This window comes from Salvelinus fontinalis, chromosome 41 (assembly GCF_029448725.1).
Source record: "Salvelinus fontinalis isolate EN_2023a chromosome 41, ASM2944872v1, whole genome shotgun sequence".
In the NCBI taxonomy this organism is placed as follows: Eukaryota; Metazoa; Chordata; class Actinopteri; order Salmoniformes; family Salmonidae; genus Salvelinus; species Salvelinus fontinalis.
In genome coordinates this window covers 17,902,142-17,915,072 of record NC_074705.1, presented here as the reverse complement: position 1 = coordinate 17,915,072, position 12,931 = coordinate 17,902,142, and the positions used below count along the sequence as shown (strand labels likewise).

The 12,931-nt window shown below is 42.0% G+C and overlaps 1 protein-coding gene across 1 annotated transcript in view; it reads left to right on the top strand.

Moving 5' to 3' along the window:
• LOC129840428 (parathyroid hormone 2 receptor-like) overlaps nt 1-11,768 on the top strand; it is a 91,836-nt gene extending 80,068 nt beyond the window's left edge. Inside the window, exons 12-13 of the mRNA XM_055908317.1 lie at nt 5,986-6,027; nt 6,916-11,768. Of these exons, the coding sequence (XP_055764292.1) occupies nt 5,986-6,027; nt 6,916-7,290 (417 nt within the window). The 3' untranslated portion in view covers nt 7,291-11,768. The remainder of the gene's footprint in view (nt 1-5,985; nt 6,028-6,915) is intronic.
• Nucleotides 11,769-12,931: the final 1,163 nt, after the last annotated feature.

Below are 12,931 nucleotides of genomic sequence, written 5' to 3'. Positions count from 1 at the left end.
ACACCCGACAAGGCCCTCATCCCCGTCATTCGCAGGAGAAAGAGACGGAGATATCGGGGACATACAGTGGGGAGAACAAGTATTTGAGACACTGCCGATTTTGCAGGTTTTCCTACTTACAAAGCATGTAGAGGTCTGTCATTTTTATCATAGGTACACTTCAACTGTGAGAGACGGAATCTAAAACAAAATCCAGAAAATCACATTGTATGATTTTTAAGTAATTCATTTGCATTTTGCACAGTTGAAGTGTACCTATGATAAAAATGACAGACCTCTACATGCTTTGTAAGTAGGAAAACCTGCAAAATCAATACCTAAACCTGTATCAAATACTTGTTCTCCCCACTGTAGGTCTGGGTGCCTTGTAAGGATCTGACGGCGAGTGGGTAATCTGCCTTTACCATCGGTCCTATTAGCCAACATACAATCATTGGATAATAAAATAGACGAGCTACGAGCATGTATATCCTACCAACGGGACATTAACTGTATTATCTTATGTTTCACAGAGTCGTGGCTGAACGACGACATGAATAACATATAGCTGGCGGGTTTTACGCTTTTTCGGCAGGATAGAACAGGCGCCTCTGGTAAGACAAGGGGTGGCGGTCTATGTATATTTGTAAACAACAGCTGGCGCACGAAATCTAAGAAAGTCTCAAGGTTTTGCTTGCCTGAAGTAGAGTATCTCATGATAAGCTGTAGACCACACTATTTACCAAGAGTTTTTATCTATATTCTTCGTAGCTGTCTATTTACCACCACAAACCAATGCTGGCACTAAGGACGCACTCAATGAGCTGTATACGTCCATAAGCAAACAGGAAAACGCTCCTCCAGAGGCAGCTCATCCAGAAGCAGCTCTCCTAGTGGCCGGGGGACTTTAATGCAGGGAAACTTAAATCTGTTTTACTTCATTTCTACCAGTATGTTAAATGTGCAACCAGAGGGAAAACAAACTCTAGACCACCTTTACTCCACACACAGAGACGTGTACAAAGCTCTCCATTTGGCAAATTTGACCATAATTATATCCTCTTGATTCCTGCTTACAAGCTAAAACTAAAGCAGGAAGTACCAGTGACTCGGTCAATAAAAAGGTGGTCAGATGAAGCAGATGCTAAATTACAGGACTGTTTTGCTAACACAGATTGGAATATGTTCTGGGATTCTTCTGATGGCATTGAGGAGTACACCACACCACATGTACTTACATACCCCAACCAGAAGCCATGGATTACAGGCAACATCCGCACTGAGCTAAAGGGTAGAGCTGTCCCTTTCAAAGAGCGGGACTCTAACCCTGAAGCTTATAAGAAATCCCGGTATTCCCTCCGCCGAAACATCAAACATGAAAAGCGTTGTCATGACGTTGGCCTGATGGGGGAGGTTTATGACCCCCATAAATACCTTACCCTCTCTCTACTCTACCGATGTGACTTGAAAATCCCTTTGTTAACATGGAGAGTCTGGTAACATCAAAAGGTGGGAAACTGAACCATATTTCAGTAATCCAACCAGCTGAAAATATGCGTTGGTACTTAATGAATATGATGTCAGATCAGTTGGCGTCTGAGACATTATTACTGATGATAGGACGACATAAACTGTAACTGTACTCAGATAATAACCTAACAAAATTAGCATTGAATTTCAACGTGAAGATGACGGTCAACACGCTGAAAGGATGAATTTTGACTATACCAGCCAGAATATAGCATGAGCTTAAAAGTATGGCAACTTGGTATGAACTTTGAACTCTTATTCACTCCAGAAGTGATACTTCCTGGCCGTTGAGTTAGCAGCAGTCGCTGTAAACGTGGGCTAGGAAAGGACGGACGACGTATCTGTCTAACACACACAACGATACTACAACGTATCCAGTTTACCACCAGAGACATTCTTCAGAGGACCAGAGATCCATGCTGGACCAACCCGCCTTCTATCGACAACCAATCTACCGAAGCGCAGCTCAGAGTAAATATTTATTGCATTCTCCTTTTTCAAATGGGCGGTTATTTAGAATGCATAAGATACTGTATTTACGATAGCATAACTGCCTACGGCCCGATAGAGACAAAACCTTTTTGCTCCTCAGTCATCCCGTTTTCCTTTATGACATAATTTGTAATCAATGTATGATCCATTCTGTGTAGATGTAATTCTGTGTGATTATTTAGGTATTTAGTAAATAAATAATTAAACCAAATTTTGTATTGCTGATTCGACTTGTTAGCCAGGGTTCGTGAAGATAACCAAGAATTTACAACTTTCAGATGAGACTGAATAAGGCGAGGATTAAATATGACTGCTACTGATGTAAAAGATTACTAGATCTTTAAGAGTTTATTCAGAAGATAACAGCTCTATAAACATTCGTTCGCGGTACCCCGACTTTCTAGTTAATTACATTTACATGATTAGCTTAATCAGGTAATATTAATTACAGAGAAATTATTTTTTAGAATAGCATGTCATATCACTTAATCCGGCATAGCCAAAGACACGACAGCGTCAATACAGGACCAAGATTGAATCGTACTACACCGGCTCCGACCCTCATCGGATGTGGCAGAGTTTGCAAACTACAAAGGAAAGCACAGCCATGAGCTGCCCAGTGGCACAAGCCTACCAGGCGAGCTAAATTACTTCTATGCTCGCTTCGAGGCAAGTAACACTGAAACATGCATGAGAGCATCAGCTGTTCCGGGCGACTGTGTGATCACGCTCTCCGTAGTCGATGTAAGACCTTTAAACAGGTCAACCTTCACAAGGCAGCAGGGCCAGAAGGAATTACCAGGATGTGTACTCCGAGCATGCGCTGACAAACTGGCAAGTGTCTTTACTGACATTTTCAACCTGTCCCTGACCTGAGTCTATAATACCAACATTTTTCAAGCAGACCACCATAGTCCATGTGCCCAAGAACACTAAGGTAACCTGCCTAAATGACTACCGACCCGTAGCGCTCACGTCTGTAGCCATGAAGTGCTTTGAAAGGCTGGCTCATATCAACACCATTATCCCAGGAACCTTAGACCCACTCCAAATTGCATACCGCCCAAACAGATCCACAGATTGCACTACACACTGCCCTTTCCCACCTGGACAAAAGGAACACCTATGTGAGAATTCTATTCATTGACTACAGCTCAGCGTTCAACACCATAGTGCCCTCAAAGCTCATCACTAAGCTAAGGACAATGGGACTAAACTCCTCCCTCTCCAACTGAAACATGGACTTCCTGTCGGGCCGCCCCCAGGTGGTAAAGGTAGGTAACAACACATCTGCCACACTGATCCTCAACACAGGGGCCCCTCAAGGATGCATACTCAGTCCCCTCCTGTTCACTCATGACTTCATGGCCAAGCACAACTCCAACACCATCATTAAGTTTGCTGTCGACACAACAGTGGTAGGCCTGATCACCAACAACAATGAGACAGTCTACAGGGAGGAGGTCAGAGACCTGGCAGTGTGGTGCCAGGACAACAACCTCTCTCTCAACATGATCAAGACAAAGGAGATGATTGTGGACTACAGAAAAAGGAGGACCGAGCACGCCCCCATTCTCATCAACAGGCAAGTTGAGAGCTTCAAGTTCCTTGGTGTCCAAATACACCAAGACAGTTGTGAAGAGGGCACGACAAAGCCTATTCCCCCTCAGGAGACTGAAAAGATTTGCCATGAGTCCTCAGATCCTCAAAGTTCCAGCTACACTATCGAGAGCATCCTGACGGGTTGCATCACTGCCTGATATGTCAACTGCTTGGCCTCCGACTGCAAGGCACTACAGAGCGTAGTGCGTACGGCCCTGTACATCACTGGGGCCAAGCTTCCTACCATCCATGACCTCTATGCCAGGCTGTGTCAGAGGAAGGCCCTAAAAATTGTCATACTCCAGCCACCCTAGTCATAGACTGTTCTCTCTGCTACCGCATGGCAAGCAGTACCGGAGCACAAAGTCTTGGTCCAAAAGGCTTCTTAACAGCTTCTACCCCCAAGCCATAAGACTCCTGAACAGCTAATCAAATGGCTACCCAGACTATTTGTATTGCCCCCCCCCCCCTTTTACACTGCTGCTACTCTGTTTGTTATCTATGCATAGTCACTTTAACTCTACCTACATGTACATATTACCTCAATTACCTCGACTAACCGGTGCCCCCGCACATTGACTCTGTGCCGGTATTCCCGGTACATAGCCTTGCTATTGTTATTTTACTGCTGCTCTTTTAATTACTTGTTACTTTTATATTTTTTACTTAACACTTTTCTTAACTGCATTGTTGTTTAAGAGCTTGTAAGTAAGCATTTCACTGTAAGGTCTACTACACCTGTTGTATTCGGCGCATGTGACTCATGCTGTGGGGATTTTTCAGCGTCAGGGACTGGGACACTAGTCAGGATCGAGGGAAAGATGAACGGAGCAAAGTACAGAGAGGTCCTTGATGAAAACCTGCTCCAGAGCGCTCAGGACCTCAGACTGGAATGAAGGTTCACCTTTCAACAGGACAATGATCCTAAGCACACAGCCAAGACAACGCAGGAGTGGCTTCGGGACAAGTCTCTGAATGTTCTTGAGTGGCACAGCCAGAGCCTGGACTTGAACCCGATCAAACATAGCTCTGCAGCAACGCTCCCCATCCAACTTGACAGAGCTTGAGGATTTGCAGATTAGAATGGGAGAAACTCCCCAAATACAGGTTTTCCAAGCTTGTAGCGTCATACCCAAGAAGACTCAAGGCTGTAATCACTGCAAAAGGTGCTTCAACAAAGTACTGAGTAAAGGGTCTGAATACTTATGCAAATGTGATATTTTTTTATATTTTTTTTTTATACATTTGCTAAAATGTCTGAACCTGTTTGCTTTGTCATTATGGGGTATTGTGTGTAGCTTGATGAGGGGGGAAAAAGCAATGTAATCAATTTTAGAATACGGCAGTAACGTAAATTCAAGAGGTCTGAACACTTTCCGAATGCACTGTATTGTCCATTGCTAATAGCTTTAAAACTGTAGAAAGCAATAGTGCTGAGCAATTAGTGCTTTTTGAGGTCGAATCGGTTAAATTATTTAAAAAAAATACTTTTATGAATAATTGAATACTATCGATCATGTATTTTCAGGTAGAGATACCTCGTGAAGCAACTGCTCCATCCCTCTTGATTGTGCATTCTTCTCTCGGTCTCCGGACAAGTAGGCGCACAATGGATTATGGTCATTGTAGTTAATTACCACTTTTTCTGCTCTAAACTATGTTGAATATTGGCCTGTTGTAAACTACAACTCCCTACTACATTGCACAGTTCGGGCTTGATCTGATGTATCTCTATTCGAGAAACTACAGTGAGAAAATGCGCATTGAGCTCACAGAAAAAAAACGGAATGAAATCAAATTCAAATAATTGAACTAATTAGTAAATTATTTGTTTTTAAAAAAATAACTGAAATTTCAGTTAATCGCTCAGCACTTGAAAGCAATATTGATACGATTTTAAATGTGAGAATTTGAGCATTATAGCTTAAAGGGACATTACACTTTCAATTATTTCAGATGTTTTCTGACCTCTAATGTAGTCTTATGTCAAGATGAAACCACATCTCATGACATGTGCAAATCCAGCTATGAATAAATGAATGAAAAGATGAGCACCAGATAAAACCAGGAAATTAGATGGTGCTCATCTTTTCCATTCATTTGGGATTGAAGTGTATAGCTGGATATACACAACACAACTGATGTCGTGGGACATGGTTTTATCTTAACATTACACTACTTTTGAAAAAAACTAAAAATACAATCCATTGTCTTTTGTTTTTCTTTAAGAGCTCTCTTTCCTGAGCACATCATGTCGATATTATTCTCCAAAGGTCATGGACACCTCTCATTTGTAGAGAATGTCACATCATTTATACTGTCAGTGGGAATTTGAGCTTTCAACACATGCCTATAACCTTCCTCGCTTTCATCTCTTCGCAGGGTTTCTTTGTGTCCATTATCTACTGCTACTGCAACGGAGAGGTGAGTACTGTTCACCAGACCCGGCCAGAAGGTTTAAGGTCTTCTACACTCTAGAGCTATGAGAGGGGCGGGGAGATCTTATTAGAACTAATGGAACTTAGTGATGTCATTTATTAGAACAATAGAACACTCATGCTGTGCGTACGCATTGTACCCATCAGTGATACCCACAAACAGGGTTTTGAAGTATTGTAAGTAGGCTACCAGAAAATACCCATTATTACTACTGCATAACTTGCTGGTCAATACCAGGTATATACCACTGTAAAAACAGTAGCTACTGTAAAATAAAGTGCTACTTTTCCCCCAATAATTTCCACATTTATTAGTCCTATATACAATATTTAGAGTTTGGTCCTTTAGAACTTAATGTTCCGAGAGCACCTCTACTCTCGTCCATGTGCGTTGCTAAGTGATAATTGACGCTTCTGGGTTGGGCTGTTTATTTCTGATAGCTTTTAAAACCTCTGAAAAAGTCCAGTGAAAGCGAATATGAAAGTTGTGGGCACCACAACACAATAGGAACTTTGGCATTGGCAATAATATGTATTCAAGTCTCTTGTGTTGTGTTGTCAACAAATGTCATTGTGAATGTCAGTCGGTTAAAACAACATTTGAATTCACTACTCTGTTTTTCTTGTTTGCAGCGAGTAATTTCATTGAGAATGGTCGGAGGTGCTCTTGTATTGTTACATCAACAAAGGTTTCAGGACAAAGGCGCTAACATTGCGTCCATTCTAAAAGTTGTCCGAACTCCCCAAATAAGTTTCTGCCCTGACTGGTACTATAGGCTACCATACAAAATCCTGACCCATACCATGACCCACACAATACCATGACCCATACTATACTATAACTTGACCCACACAATCCTCTTGTTCTCTTCAGGTCCAGGCAGAGATCAAGAAGACCTGGACTCGCTGGAACCTGGTGTTTGACGGGAAGGAACCGGCAGCATGTGCCAACTACCGGTACGGCCTCAACCAGAACACTACCAGTCAGACCCAGCCGCTGGCCGTGATCTCGGGCACCTCCTCTCTCTTCTCCAGCCATGTGTACCGCAGCAGCCAAGCCAGGCACAGCGTCAGCACCCACAGCACCTTGCCCGGCTACGTGTTCAGCAACTCTGAGGTGGATAGCCTGCCCCCATCCATCCTAGAGGAGGCAGACGAGCGAGCCAAGCAGGTGGACGACATCTCCCTCCGAGAGTCCTTACCTGTGAATATCACCAGCATAGGAGAGGACATGGAGGAGACACTGTAGAGAGAGAGAGTAGAGGGAAAGTGGGAATGTACAGCTGACAACAATTCTGTTTTATATTTTTTAAATGACAGGACAGAGGGAAGGTAGAGCGGGAGATACACAGGAATGAGGGCCACAAACAGAAAGTGGCTGAGACCGAACTCAAGACTCGAATTCGCATCGCCAAGGGAATACGTGGTTCGGAGGCGGCAGCCTTACCACTAGACCAGACTCCGGCAGATATGTTTGATGTTTTGCGGATACTGTATATCACCATATCCTTGTCTTACGCCAGCTAGCGCTTAAGAGTTGCAGTTTTTTTTTCTATATGGTCATTGGTTATTATTTTCATGGACTGTTATTTGTCACTTCGAGTGGTGGCTAGACAATCAGTCAGGTCTGTGGCTAAATATGGACGGGAAGTGCTGCAGCTACAGACTAGTTTGTGTCTGTCATTCGTAATGCTGAAGAAAATTACAGTGCCTTCAGAAAGTATTCACACCCCTTGACCTTTTTCCACATTTTGTTGTATTACAACCTAAATTTTAAATTGATTCAATTTAGATTGTGTCACTGATCTACACACTCTACCCCATAATGTTAGTGGAATTATGTTTTTAGACATTTTTACAAATTAATCCAAATGAAAAAGCTGAAATGTCTTGAGTCAATAAGTATTCAACCCCTTTGTTATGGCAAGCCTAAATAAGTTCAGGAGAAAAATAATACGTTCCATGACTATCCCATTTCTGTACCACACAAATACAATTATCTGTACGGTCCCTCAGTTGAGCAGTGAATTTCAAGCACAGATTCAACAACAAGGACCAGGTAGGTTTTCCAATGCCTCGCAAAGAAGGGCGCCGATTGGTAGATGGGTAGAAGAAAAAAAGCAGACACTGACAGACCTGACTGATATACAGTATCCGCAAAACACTAAATATCCCTTTGAGCATGCTGATGTTATTAATTACACTTTGGATGGTGTATCAATACTCCCAGTCACTACAAAGATACAGGCGTCCTTCCTAACTCAGTTGACTGTGAGGAAGGAAACGGCTCCGGCATTTCACCATGAGGCCAATGGTGATTTTAAACCAGGTAGAGTTTAAATAATAATAATTTAACCTTTATTTAACTGGGCAAGTCAGTTAAGAACAAATTCTTATTTACAATGACGGTGATGATGATTTTTACCTTGTCAGCTCGGGGATTCGATCTAGCAACCTTTCAGTTACCTGCCGGCCCTAAATGACAAATTAAAGGAAGCCTGTACAGAATACAAATATTCCAAAACATGCATCCCATTTGCAATAAGGCAAGTAATATTGCAAAGAACTTGGCAAAGAAATTAACTTTTTGTCCTGAACACAAAGCATTATGTTTGGGGCAAATCCAACATAACACATTACGGAGTACCACTCTTCATATTTTCAAGCATGGTGGTGGCTGCATCATGTTATGGGCATGCTTATCATTGGCAAGGACTAGGGAATTTTCTTGGATGAAAAGAAAAGGAATAGAGCTAAGCACAGGCAAAGTCCTAGAGGAAAACCAGGTTCAGTCTACTTTCCAACAGACACTGGGAGACCAATCCACCTTTCAGCAGGACAATAACCTAAAACGCATGGCCAAATATACACTGGAATTACTTACCAAGACGACATTGAATGTTCCTGAGTGGCCATGTTACAGTTCACGGGATAGCAGAGCCACAAAATGAATTGTACATAATAAAACACTTGATTGCATAATGCACATTAACCAAATCGATCACATTCAGTGATAATATAACACATGATCAACTTACAGTAATGTAAGATCAGGCTATGATGTAAGCTAGGCCATTAGAGATTTTATCCCCTTACCAGGTTAAAGACCCTACTTCAAACCCATGTGTTTAGTACCGACCATATCCATGTTCTATGTCTGTATTAATAGAACCCCATTAGTTGTGCTCCTGCCCTGTCATTTCTTCAGTACACTACATCTGAGCCCCACACGGCACCCTATTCCCTTTATAGTGCACTACTTTGTCCAGTGCCCAATAGAGCTCTGGCCAAATCTAGTACACTATATTGGGAATAGGGTGCCATTTTGAACACATTCTATATGGACCAATTAATGGCCTTTATCTAGAAAATGCTTTCATTACTGCTCAGCCAGTTCCAGCCAGTAACACTCTGGTTTCCTGTACGAGTAATAGTTAATGACTATGAATCAGAATACAGAGTGGATTCAACAAAGCAGTGTGAGATTTGACAGAAAAAGGCAAATGCCAATTTGGTTTTAAATGGAACACCTGGGTGACTACTGACAACTAAAGTATATGCAGTATATACATATATATATACCTGGTTGCTTCACAGAGGAAACTCGTCCAATAAGCATGTGGAATTTCACACGGCACAGCTAGTGGTAGTATGTCTGGCATTTTACTTTAACCTAGACCTCTCTCTCAGAGATCTATTCTCCAAATGGCACGTGGTTTCAGCCACATTTTATCTGAACATGTCAATTGGCTAGTTTGTGGTAGTACTATAGTGCAGTACGATACCTGTACAATAAAAATGCCCATGTGTTTTAGTAGCTTTAGAATTCATTAGTAGCCGCATCTATACATTTGAGAGTGGTTACATCTCTCCAGTTCCATCCCTCAGCTTGCTGAAAAAGTGGTGGGCGGTGACTGCTTTTATGTCGTTTGAATACCAGATTGCCCCTTTAACCAAATACCAGGAACACACTTTTCGGTAACACTTTACTTGACACCCAGTGTCATAACCATGTCATAATATTTCATAACAGTTGTCATAGCCTGTCATAGCACTGTCGTGACCCATATTTACACCTGTTGTGACATATATTGTGTTATTTTATGGCTGGTCAAATCCCACATATATTAAAATTTGTTTTTTCTCTCCCAAGAAGTTTCCTTTCGTTTGATTAGTTTGTTTCTTAAATCTTTTGCTGTTTTAATGAATTTTTAAAAGTCATGTTTTGTCATCATATTTGAAATAACTTGTAGAAAATACACTTTATGACACTGTCATGAAGCATTATGAGCATCCTGTGTCACTTTACTTGGACTAAGAAAATACAATTTATGACGCAGTCAAGAACCATCATAATCATGTAAGCCAGATAGACCTATCACGTACATGCCCTTATATCAGTCAAAAACAGGGTGTCTTGTCCTGCTCCTGAAATCTGCTCCTGCATTTATCCTAGTCATCGGCAAAAGAGCATTGGGGTAGGTGCATGTCTGACATCAATGTATGGGCAATTACAATTAGAATTTAATATGGTCAATTAAAAAAAAATATATATATATATATATATATATAACAAACATACTGTTGACACGTAGGCTATGGTGTAATGGAATGTTTTGCCTCGTGTGGTAAGTTTTGTGGGTTTTGATTCTCTTGTATAGGTGTCATAACTAGCCATAAAATAATGCAATATATGTCACAAGACGAAATATGTGTCATGACAGTGTTATGACCATATAACAGATTATGACAAATCCCATGACGTTTCCTCCTGGGTGAAGATCAAAGAGAGCCCCCCCATCTCCCACCAGAGAGGAAGGGGGCGAAGTGGGACGATTTTCTGAATGTTACGAAATGGTTAGAAACTCTCAACACGCGTGAAGAAGAAAATCTCTAGAGACCAAAACATGACGGGTGGCTGCCAGTGTGTAAAGTGGTCCTAGCTGTACCCTGAATAATCAACCATTGAGACCAGAAAATGGCAAGACCCTCAAACTCTCGACGAAGGTGAAGACTAGACATTCACAGTCTGCAGCTGTATATGTAAAATAGTCTAGAAATCTCGACTGAAGATGGAAGAAGATTTCCCTATCATTACCATTGTGGTACATCTGAAGGATCCAGTCTAACAAACACTGAGACAAAGAAGCCTACTACAACTACTAAAGACACTGTGACCTCTGGTGGACAATCAGAGACCTGCATTGGACGACTCCCCATTGGGCGATTTCAACAGAGATAGATGACAGACATACAAGCGTAAATATATACATTGCAATTATTTACGATTGAGCGGTCGTTCATGTGCAAAGTATTCACATTCCATGAGCATAGTTTTCCAACTGTATGTAAGATGGGTCCCCTCTGTTTCTCCCGCTCTTTCTTTCCCCACCCCTTTTTATTTATTTAAAAATATATATATTTCACCTTTATTTAACCAGGTAGGCTAGTTGAGAACAAGTTCTCAATTGCAACTGCGACCTGGCCAAGATAAAGCAAAGCAGTGTGACACAGACAACAACACAGAGTTACACATGGAGTAAACAATAAACAAGCCAATAACACTTTTCACTTTCCCTTTCCATTGTGTAACAAGCCTCTACATCGGGTTAGTCCACTAGGGACATTTCATTGCATTATGTTAGTAATCAATTGAACCTATACTGTGTGTGTTTATGTATTTCTGTGTTATTGTTTAGTTAGTTAGTAAATAAATAATTAAGCCAATTTGTGTATCGCTGAATCATCATTTAGACTAGGGTTTGTGCAGATTTACGAGGCCAACGACATCAGAATGAGACTGATATGAGGTAATAATGATAAATGGATGACTGGTATGATAACGATATATTCTGATACATTCTTGAGCTAATTCCAGCAGGCCACATTTGTGGCCTGCTGGAGGTCATTTTGCAGGGCTCTGTCAGTGCACCTCCTTGCACAAAGGCGGAGGTAGCGGTCCTGCTGCTGGGATGTTGCCCTCCTACGGCCTCCTCCACGTCTCCTGATGTACTGGCCTGTCTCCTGGTAGCGCCTCCATGCTCTGGACACTACGCTGACAGACACAGCAAACATTTTTGCCACAGCTCGCATTGATGTGCCATCCTGGATGAACTGCACTACCTGAGCCACTTGTGTGGGTTGTAGACTCCGTCTCATGCTACCACTAGAGTGAGAGCACCGCCAGCATTCAAAAGTGACCAAAACATCAGCCAGGAAGCATAGGAACTGAGAAGTGGTCTGTGGTCACCACCTGCAGAATCACTCCTTTTTTGGGGGTGTCTTGCTAATTGCCTATAATTTCCACCTTTTGTCTATTCCATTTGCACAACAGCATGTGAAATGTATTGTCAATCAGTGTTGCTTCCTAAGTGGACAGTTTGATTTCACAGAAGTGTGATTGACTTGGAGTTACATTGTGTTGTTTAAGTGTTCCCTTTATTTTTTTGAGCAGTGTATATATATATCCAATTTGTAAGTCGCTCTGGATAAGAGCGTCTGCTAAATGACGTTAATGTAATGTCTTTGTGAGACGCAGAGTAGGTGAATGGATGATCTCCGCATGTGTGGTTCCTACCATGGAGGAGGAGGTGTGATGGGGGGGGGGGGGGGGGGGGGGGTGCTTTGCTGGTGACACTGTCAGTGATTTATTTAGAATTCAAGGCACACTTAACCAGCATGGATACCACAGCATTCTGCAGCGATACGCCATCCCATCTGGTTTGTCCTTAGTGAGAGTATCATTTCTTTTTCAACAGGACAATGACCCAACACACCTCCAGGCTGTGTAAGGGCTATTTGATCAAGAAGGAGAGTGATGGAATGCTGCATCAGATGACCCCCACAATCACCCAACCTCAACCCAATTGAGATGGTTTGAGATGAGTTGG